Here is a 10,646-nt window from a genome sequence, read left to right on the forward strand (position 1 = left end):
ATGTAGAGGGAAAAGGAACCATGGAGTAAGTCCACCTACCAATAATTAACATGCACCACCACTTGGCAATCATCATCAACCACCTCAATTTTATATCTACAATTTCCATAGCCCAACAATCAAAAATTTACTAACCATCTAAACATAAATGTTTTCTTTCGGCCACCCACTACATCATTTGTAACTTAAACAATAGAATTTTATTTTTTATTTAATCATGTGCATCTTTCATTTATACAGTCCACTTCAACCCAACCAGCAAACCAAAAATGAAGTGTGTTCGGCAATTTCAGTTGAGGGCATGCTTCATACATAAATACCATCTTAGGATTTTATCTATGTTGATGTGTTTGGCGGACTTAGCTGTGTTCATGCTAGTCTTAGTCAATTTTATTCTTACCTTCCTCCTCTGCCTTGAGTGTGCTTGCCTGTATGTCCATTTTCCGTCTCTCCTACTTGACCTCCCCTCCAAGTCCTCCTCCAACTCTCTTGGATGCTCCTCCTGCCTCTGAGTGTGTGTCCTATCCCTGGGCCTCTCCCTTTGACTGTCTGTGATCCGTGTGTGTCTCGCTTCGGGTATCCTTTTGCCCTTCCTAGGCGGCACTGCTCTTTGATGTCCAAGATACTTTATGGCCAGTCATAATGTAGGTCTAGTGCTCATCTAGTGTTTACAGAGAACCAGCCTACCTGACTTAAAAGCCTAGGACCTGTCCTAACTCGTGCAACCATAAGTCTATTTGCAACGATCTCCTGTCGGCATCTGCTATTAATAGGCATCAAACGCAGAAAATAAACCCCCTAGTTTAATTCAAATGCAACTTACTTCCTTTTCTTATGATATTATTTTAAATTTATAGCATAGTATTCAAGTTGGGCATGTTATTTAAATTTCTCACAAGTTTGAAAAAAAAACACACATTACTACATACTTAACATCATCAAACAGACAAAAGCAACCCATTTTATTTAAAGGACAGGTATTAGGATCTAATTTGTAGGTTTTTGAGTTACATACAGTAATATGAATGAAATGTGTTTATTTATGAAATATAACAAACATCCATTCATTCATGCTAATAATAATTTAAGATCCTATTCTGTGGGTATAGTTAGGATTTTACCCAAATAATTTGGGCTAATGTTATTCTGTGTATTCATGTCATCGAGTTCAGTTCTCTTGGTACAAGGAACAACTGATATGTGCTATGTAATGTCTCGGGATTTAGTTGGGATGCCAAGATAATCACTGAAGGTCATTATCCAAAAATAAGTTAATTAATTAATTGATATTGAGTTCTGCAAAACTATTATTATAATGGGATTCTTTTCCAAAGGCTTTTTGTGTGTTTACCAGTTTAAATTAAATACTTTTATATTTACAAAATGTTGCTACCATTAACTATAATAAGGGGTGGTATTGTGTAATATAATAGTAAATAAACTACATAAAGGAACTAAGTATTTATTTACAATTAATGATAAATGATGTTATTAAAATGATTGAAATGATTCAGATAAATGGTTGCCATAAAATATGATAATTACTGTATGAAGTATACCTTCAACCGCATTGTAAGACACACTTCACTTTCGGTTGGCTGGTTGGGTTTGAGTGGACTGTATAATTGAAAAATGAAACATGATTAAATGTAATAAAATTCTATTGTTTTATGTTACAAGAAGTGTAGGGTGTGACTGAAAGAAAACATTATGATTACATTGTTAGTAGAATTTTGTATGACTGGGCTATGGAGATTGTAGATCTAACATTGAGGTGGTTGATGATGATGTGGGTGTTAACTATTGCTATGTTGACTTACTTCTTTCTTCTTTCCTACCCCCGCATCTCCAAGCCTCTCCTCCCTCTGCTGCTGGGAACCACTCAAGTAAATCTACTCACTCATGGTGGATATTAACGATGAGTGAATAAAAAGAAAGGATGGACGCTTCTCTGGTTGAAGACAAGATGGCTATCTCACACAAGTCTGCGTTACTTCTCTTGCCACCAAGAGCGCTGGAGGAGGCAAGCTTTTGATGCTGGCCACATGGGTGCTCCTGGTCCTCTTCATGACAGCCTTTCTGAATCAACCTTTCCGTTGCCGTAGGTTACTGTAACAATTACATTTTTACTTATTACCTAATATATACTTATAGCTGCTGATTTGAATAATTCATGCCGTGGGATGTAGTTCCGTAGGTGTCGTCTTGTTCATAAGGGATGGTCTCAGAGCCGTTCCTAGGACTTCGTCTTGTCGAAGTGCATCTTGCCCTCTCTTCAGTCTTCTTACTTCTGTGTCTTCTTAGTTGTCCTGCCCCTTTTCTCCCACCATGTGTAACAGACACATTTATCCCTTAGTTTTTAGTTTTAGTTATAGTGCCATCACAACCCTCAATCTTGCCCCAACACTTGACTCACCACCATGAACTCAACTACAAAGTTTTCTTAAAGTGTAGCCCTGCTACAGTAAAATGAGAAAGCTTTGAACTTATACTCTTATGAATATATTCGTGAATATTATGTTTTCCAATTTAAGGGGTTCTGAAAATAAAAAAAAGCATTCTTACTAGTCATTAAAATAGATAAATATACACAAAGAAAGGAGTTGATAATTAAAATATAGAGATAAGAGTTTTAAATTTTTTTAGTTTTAAAACATATTTCTAAAAATAGGAGTATACAACTTATTATATACCCTTAAGGCAAATAATACTTTTCTCTCTGCTATGATATTACTAGCATGGCAGATATCTATCTTGTGGAAATGGGCCTAGTGAAATTGTAATACTAAGATCAATGCTAGAAGTATGTATTTTAATATTTCGCTCATTCCAGATCTCGCTGCTTTAAGCTTCATAATCCCAGTGGCTGGTACCAAAGGGAAATTCATCATAGGCTCAGGACTTAAACTCTATATTATTGGTTGGGATGGTCTTTCTGACAAAATTGATTCAATCGAAGTCCTCCATGAACTTACAGATGCACTTGAAAACAATAGCATTAACGATGCGAAATGTGATTCTTCTGGACGTCTTTGGTTCGGTAAGTATAAATAAAATATTGTGTATTAATTACTATAAATACTTGTTTAACTTTTTTACACAAATAATCTTCTCTTTTTCACTTATAACAATCATTTATTGTTATGAGTGATAATAAATGATAATATATAAATACAATAATAAATGATTGTTATAAGTGAAAAAGAGAAGATTATTTGTGTAAAAAAGTTTTTAAATTTAGGATATAAAAAGTTATATGGGACATGGGCAATTAGCCTACAGATAAGATTTAAAAAAACAAGACATCAATATTTCAGGTTGTTTCCTTGAAAATGGCCTGAGGGCTGAAACGTTGGAGAGCTTTTGAAAATAAAAGTTGGGAGTAATTTGGATCAAAATTGTGTATGTTAAAAATGATAAAAATATAAAGTTATATAATGCAAAGAAACAACAAAATATGAATAATTTAATTTAATAATAATAATTTAAAAACAAAAATAAGAGGAATTACAGAATGATTAGAAAATAAGAAAACATCTAATACTATTGATACAAAATAGAGTTGAAAGACATATATAGTATCAGTATTATAAGAAGTAAAAGGCTGTATGAGGAAACTAATAATAAAATTAATTAAGAGAAAAGAGCAAATAATAAAATGTGTATGAAAATCTATTTAGTAGAATGTACAAAATTATTAAAAATAAGTGATGAAAAAATTGGGAGATAAAACATACATGTAGGTAATAAAATATGTAGCAAAAATAACAGGATTAAAGAAATAAAATATAAAGTTATTTAATCCAAAAGAAATATGAATATTTTAATTTAATGATAATTATTTAAAATTAAAGTTATGGAAAAGATGAGAAAGAAAATAGATGTAATTAATGAAATATATAATTAAAATACTAGAATGAAAGAAATAAAATATAAAGTTATACAAGACAAAAGGAATTATTAGTAAATATGAGAATAATAACGTGTGGTGAACATAATTTAATAATGTGAGTAAGGAAGAAGTCCTTTACAATTAAGTTTTTAAGTTAAACTTCTTTACTGATTTTCTACTACTCAAGAAAAAAAAAAAATATACACTTATGGGAGTAAATGGATTTTGTTACTGAGAGATGAAACGAAAGAGGTTGGTTAGATATGTTAACAATTATCATTATTATATATGTTTTTGTCACTCATTGTGTTTCTGTTAAATCATTCTTAATTTATTTTGGAAGCTGGTAAAATAAAAACTCAAATAATAAAAACTATTTATCAAGCACTAATGTTTCGCTTCACTTTCTAGAGCTTCATAAGAGCTCATACAAGACAAAAAAACTAAAACTATTGTAAACAGTATAAGAGTACAAGATGAAATGAAATATATAGTAAACTATTGTATAATGTAAAAAATATGTGAAAAAACTATATAAATATGCGGAAAGTAATTAAATAAAATACGAATAAAAAAAGGAAGGATCCAACATAGGAATCTGTGGTGAAATTTGATTCAATTTTATGGTAGATTTTGGAATGTTGGAGAAACTCAAAAAGTTTATCCACAGTTTGTTTGTTATCCTGCTCAATGAAATGGAGATCTTCTGGTAAACCATAAAAAGATTTGAGGGGGTCATATGCTCGGCATTTAGTCGTAGTGTGTTCTGCAAGTTAGGCATACAGGCTGAGAATCCCTGGCCACAAGATAACTGCGGGACAGGTGCGTATGACCCTTTGTCTTGCAGTGGACAGGGCTCCAGGACTGGGTAGCATAGATGCTGCAATCCTCAAGAACAGTGCACCTTATATTGAGGAAGAGTTGTTGGCCTCCTCCTCAGGGAGGATGTCCTTAAATATGAATTAAAGAGGCAGGGACTAGAAGCGCTACTAGATGAGCTCTGAGAGAGGACCGGTGAGACTCCAAACTTATGGAAGAAAATACTGTGGGAGGACTCAATACAGAAGTGGAATGGACGATGGGTAGCAAGCCAGAAGGGCGCTACTTTGAGAAAATTCTTCCCTACCGTCCTTTCTAGATTGAAGGCTAAATGGGTCATCCCAGACTACTGGGTCTCACAGATCCTAACAGGACACTGAGGGTTTCGGGGAAAGCTGCAGAGCTTTGGAAAGAACATCGACCCCCGTTGCCCCACCTGCGGAGTTCCTGAAACAGCAAAACACGTAATAGTAGATTGCCCCACTATGAAAGGACACCGAGCCAGGATGTTGAGAAAGATTGGGATTTTCGCCCTCGCCAAGTCTGACTTTCCCTGTTTTTTATTAGAATTATCCCTTTTTTAGGGAGTTCATTTACAGGTGGAAGGAGATGGTGGGACCAACTCATTTCACAATGGAAAGGACTTGACCGCCCAACATCAGCGAGCCACCAGAAGAGGCTGACCCAGACTAAGACCAGGAGGGCTGGACCAGCCTGGTAACTGCAGGAGGCACTCAGATGGATGCCCACCAGAAGGACCTACCGAATGGATGCAGTGGATAAGGCGCAGCTCTATCAGTAAGGCGCTAAACCTAGTGCTGGGCTGCACCACAGTAAAAAAATTAATAAAAGAATAAAAAAAAAAAGAAAAAAAGAATTGGTGATGTTTCTGAGCAGTGGCATGTGCAAACCCCAGCGTGCACTATTTTATGAAAAGACTTGAATCAAATTAGTCACTGGGCACAAGAAAACAAGCTTAAGTAATACAGAGAAGACTAAGGGAATTGTAATAGGATCCAATCACCTCCAGAAAACTATTCCTCATATTCCAACCTCATTTCTGAACAACAATCCAATATAATTCCATCCATATGTTAAACACCTTGGTGTCACTACAGACCAAACTCTCTTCTGGAAAAACCACATCTCTGATATTTCCCGTTGTACCTTCCCCACCCTAAAACGTTTAAATGATCTTTGTCACCTACTTTCTTTTGAAACCCGTAGACTCCTGGTTACTTCCTTAATATTTCCACACTTTGATAATTGCTGTGTGGTTTACGGGGGTGTCTCTGGGGATCTCGAAGCAAAATTAAAATGGTTAATTAATTGCTTTGTACGATTCATCTTTGGGGTCCCTAGGGACGCCTCTGTCACCCGATTTTATGAAGAATTAAAGTGCCTTTACCCCTCCTTCTGTCGTGAATATTTTCTTGCTTCCTTCCTCTACCAAGTTATTCAATCCCGCGGTCCATCGTACATCTCTGGTATCTTTCAATTTAAATCCTCAGTGCAGTGCACCAATAACCACTCACGACCTTCAGACTTGAATGTCCCCAAACCGCAGCCTTTGGTAGATCTTTCCTCATCCATTCCTCATCCCTATGGAATTCTATTCCCTCCTTCATTCGTAGTTCTAATATCCTTCCAACCTTCAAATCCCGTATCTTCGACCACCTTCTGTCCACCCAATTCTAGAAGAATAACAATTGAATGTTTCAAACAAAGTTTATGTATTTTCTGTATTTAATGTTTCAGAATTTAGTTTATTCTTGTAAATATCTATATTAACAGAAATTTTACCTTTCCATTTATTATTTTTAGTTTAATTACATTTAATTTGTTATCTTTTTTGTTTTCTATTATTTATTATCAGAGTGTTTGTCATCTTATTATTTCTTATTTTTTATGATATGACATATGGTTTTACTTTATTTGTTCTATTCCTATTATATATACTGTTAATTATTGTTGTTCATTTTAATTTTTTCAAATTCATTATTTTATTATGTTTTATGACGTTTTTATAATTTCATTCTTATTTTGTATTTTACTGTAAGGCTCTAAAGCCCAATTCTGACGCCTGTATGTTATTGTAAAGGGATCAATCCCAGAATAAATAAAGATTATTATTAGTATTATTATAAGGAAAACCTTAGTTCAAGTCTTGTTAATAGAATGTTTTTAGACTTCTCCTTGTTTTTTATATTTGAAATTTTATTTATCACTTCATTTAAAAACAAACTGAATGCAATAATGATTATTGTTATCTAATACAAAATAAGGAGACCAGTTTAATTATGAAAAGTGATGATATAATTATGGTGAGGTAATTGTTTTAAATAAATTTTCATTTTTGAATAAAATAAATTGTATGCTTGTATGCATATTATACAGTAGTAAGGTATCTTGGGGTGATAGCCCCGAAATCTTTTTAATGATATATTAAAATAAGTAAATCCAATAAGGAATAATTTTACACTACAACTCATTATATAAATGCCAACTCATCCAGTAATGAACCTATAATATTAAGAAAACAATTTTTATTTTTTTTAACTTAATTTTTTTTTCCACAGGTACTATAGACATGCTTTTTTTTAGAGGTGCAAATAAGACAAATCCTTCTGGCAAGATCTACAGCTACTCCAAGCAAGAAGGATGCCGGGAACATGCTTCTGGTATCTACCTTAGCAATGGAATAACATGGAATCCTCAAGAAAAAAAGATGTATTATAATGATACTTATGCATACTCTGTTGATAGTTTTGACTGTAATAGCGATGGTACAATTGGTAAGTAGCGTTACTTACTAAGTATACATTAAACACTTTTTGTAATAATAATAGCTTATAATACTTTTTTTTTTCAGGGAACCGTAAAGTCATATATCATTTCAAAGAAAATAACATCAAAGCACCTTTGCCAGATGGTTTGACAATAGATAAGGATGGGAAACTGTGGGTTCCATTGTTTGGAAGTTCTGAGGTAATATAAGAAAGAATAAATGTTTAATTTCTTATAAAAACTATAACACTTTAATTTGAACTCTGAAACAAATCTATTGTAAATATCATGAACTAACATAGGTGAGGCTTTTGGCCATTTTTCCAAAACCTCTATTAGAAAATATGTTTGGTATTTAACAGGAATACTGCATTGTGGGATTTTGGTTTTTCTTTGAAACTTGTTTCATTTTAAAACACCAATGAATTCCTCACTGTCTAGACCATTCTGGTTTTAGAGATGGGTACAAAACTTGATATGGTATTATACCCAAATAGACTATGGTGTTGGATGGGGAGATTATGGAATTTGCCACTAACAGCATTTTACTCTCTTTATTGTCCCATGTGTGAACACTATGCAGTCCATTTTCGCTGGGTTCAAGGCGATATTTAGGTATCCTAGCCGTTAAACTATCTCTTTGCATAATTTTTCATCCTGTCGTAGTGCATGCCCATCGTCCGGCAATCATAGGCTTTTTTTTTTCTGATCCCTCTAAAACAGAAAACAAAATATGTTATATGAAACGATTTTTGTTTTGACTGCCGTCAAAATAGCCCTGACAAAGCCCTGCAACGTGGGGTGAAACATTGGCTCATTAAAATAGTATAATTCTACTATTTGAGTTTTTTTGACCGCACCCGGACCATATTCCTTTCATCTTTACACACGGTCAATCAATAATCTTCCATTACTATTTTTTTGTTCTTTTTTGACCGCACCCGGACCATATTCCTTTCATCTTTACACACGGTCAATCAATAATCTTCCAAAATATGTTTTAGAATTAATTAAATTGCATTACATGAAATATCATAACTCAAAGTGAATACTGCTGCTGAGTTGGTTGTGTAACATAATCTGATTCAAATTTAGAATGTGAGGTTCTCTTGTCCAGAAAGGCTCAACAATGTGTGCTCACATAGATAAGGTAGCTGGTTACAAGGTGAGTTGACAGGATGGGTCTTACAGGTACTAGCCATAAGTCCTCGAAGAATGGTATGGTAACTTCGCTCTGCACTGTACTATGTCTGAAGGTGTGAAGGAGGAATGCAAGTCTGGACTGGGTACCAGCTACCAGGCTTTGCAGAAAGATAACATTCTTCGAGCACTTATGGCTCAAACCCGTAAGACTCATTCTGTCCTTTCACCTCCTAACCAGTTACCTAACCTGTTTGAGCATGCATTGAGGAGGCCTTCTAGTATGGAGTACCTCACATTATCAATTGGCTTAAATCCATAAGACTTATTTTGTCCGTTCACATCCTAACCAGCTACCTAACCTGTTTGAGCATGGAAGGTATAGAGTACCACACAATGTCAACTAGAGTCAGAATATCTAACACAATCACCTCAACAATGCTAAACTACCTGCCTTGGGATTAGAACTTAGAATTTGCATTAGGTATCTCAAAGGGTGATAAACTCTTTCACATGGGACTGGAATCAGCATTAGGTACCTCAAAGGATGCTGAACTCCCTCTCATGAGACCAGATCTTAGCCTAGAGAGAGAAATACTTTATTTATTCATCTATGCTGCCTAAATACATTAGGTTGCTTTCTCACACACCATACTTATCAATCCGTAATCGGACATATTTACATTACACATACATGGTATAATCATAAAAAAAAGATATACAATAATAGGATATAATAAACAATTTTTTTTCACCCCTACAGTTTCCTTTTACAATCCATTTCGGTCTGTACAACCAATACAAATGTTTCACTCACTCCCATTTTTCCCTCTCATTTCTGCTCAATTATTCAATTCACCCGATCAACAAATTCGCTCTCCGGAATTCACCCTCCTAGATCTTCTTCAGTGACCCGCTAACAAAATTCAATATAAGACGGTAATGTGAGATCAGACCATCATTCATAGTCACAGCAGTAGATCAGTCTATCAAGAACAAACAACTAGATACATTTGACGAGAATAAGAATAACATATAGATTGAAAGGAAAATATAATTAAAAAAAACCGGTTACAGGAAACACTTGAATGGATAAATACATTTAAAAAAAAAAATAATAGATTTCTCAAAGGATTAAAACTTACATTAGGGGTGCTGAACTCCCTCCCATGAGACTGTTATAAACTATATTTGGTTGCTTGGTTGCAAATATTAGTTATAAATTTTTCTATACAAAATATAAATAATGTTGACATTAAAATTGATTTTATTCTAATAAAAATATTAAATTTAAGGTGTTCAGAATTGACCCGAAAACAGGAAAGATATTGGAAAGAGTGCTGATACCAGCTCCTGAGGTAACTTCAGTTGCTTGGGGAGGTCCTAATCTGGAACACTTGTACGTCACCACTGGAAGTATACACCCGGAAGAAGATATGCCTGATCTAGGACCGGTTCCAGTTTGTCCTGATGAGGGTTGTACTTTCAGGGTCACAGGATTATCAACATCTGGCCTACCGATGGTTCCTTTCAAGTTGTAATTAATTAATTAAATAAAAATTGTAAATAAAAAATATTTTTTTTTTTATAATCATCCACTATCCTCCATTCAGAACATACATTGATATTTATCATCTTAAGTCCTAACACCATAATGTTACGAAATAAAATAAAAAGCTTAACCAGTCATAACATTAATGGTTAAGATAGATTCATTCGTTAAAAAATTTATAGTATTTTTAAGAATTAATTAAACTATAAATTAATAGAATTATCATCCTTGAAAATAAAATTAATGTAATTTAAGAATATAAGATAAGGATTATAATATTGGAGCAGTAAATTAAAAACTTATTGTATTTATTTACATAGGTTGTGACTGTACCATTGTAAATTACTGTCGTATCTAATGTCAGAAACCATCAAAGAATCAATCTACTAATACTTCTGACTCTTAAAAACTGGTATCTTTATCAATTTACATATATAAATTTGATATATTATAAAA

The 10,646-nt window shown here is 33.8% G+C and overlaps 1 protein-coding gene across 2 annotated transcripts in view; it reads left to right on the forward strand.

Moving 5' to 3' along the window:
• LOC106681531 (regucalcin) overlaps positions 1–10,228 on the forward strand; it is a 17,549-nt gene extending 7,321 nt beyond the window's left edge. For both annotated transcript variants that reach the window (XM_014421877.3, XM_014421878.3), the window contains exons 3-6: positions 2,834–3,040; positions 7,291–7,506; positions 7,584–7,699; positions 9,934–10,228. In XM_014421877.3, coding sequence (XP_014277363.1) covers positions 2,834–3,040; positions 7,291–7,506; positions 7,584–7,699; positions 9,934–10,179 — 785 coding nt within the window. In that variant the 3' untranslated portion in view covers positions 10,180–10,228. The remainder of the gene's footprint in view (positions 1–2,833; positions 3,041–7,290; positions 7,507–7,583; positions 7,700–9,933) is intronic.
• Positions 10,229–10,646: the final 418 nt, after the last annotated feature.

The sequence above is a fragment of the Halyomorpha halys genome, unplaced genomic scaffold, assembly GCF_000696795.3.
Source record: "Halyomorpha halys isolate HHAL.00 unplaced genomic scaffold, Hhal_1.1 Scaffold345.1, whole genome shotgun sequence".
NCBI classification, from domain to species: Eukaryota; Metazoa; Arthropoda; class Insecta; order Hemiptera; family Pentatomidae; genus Halyomorpha; species Halyomorpha halys.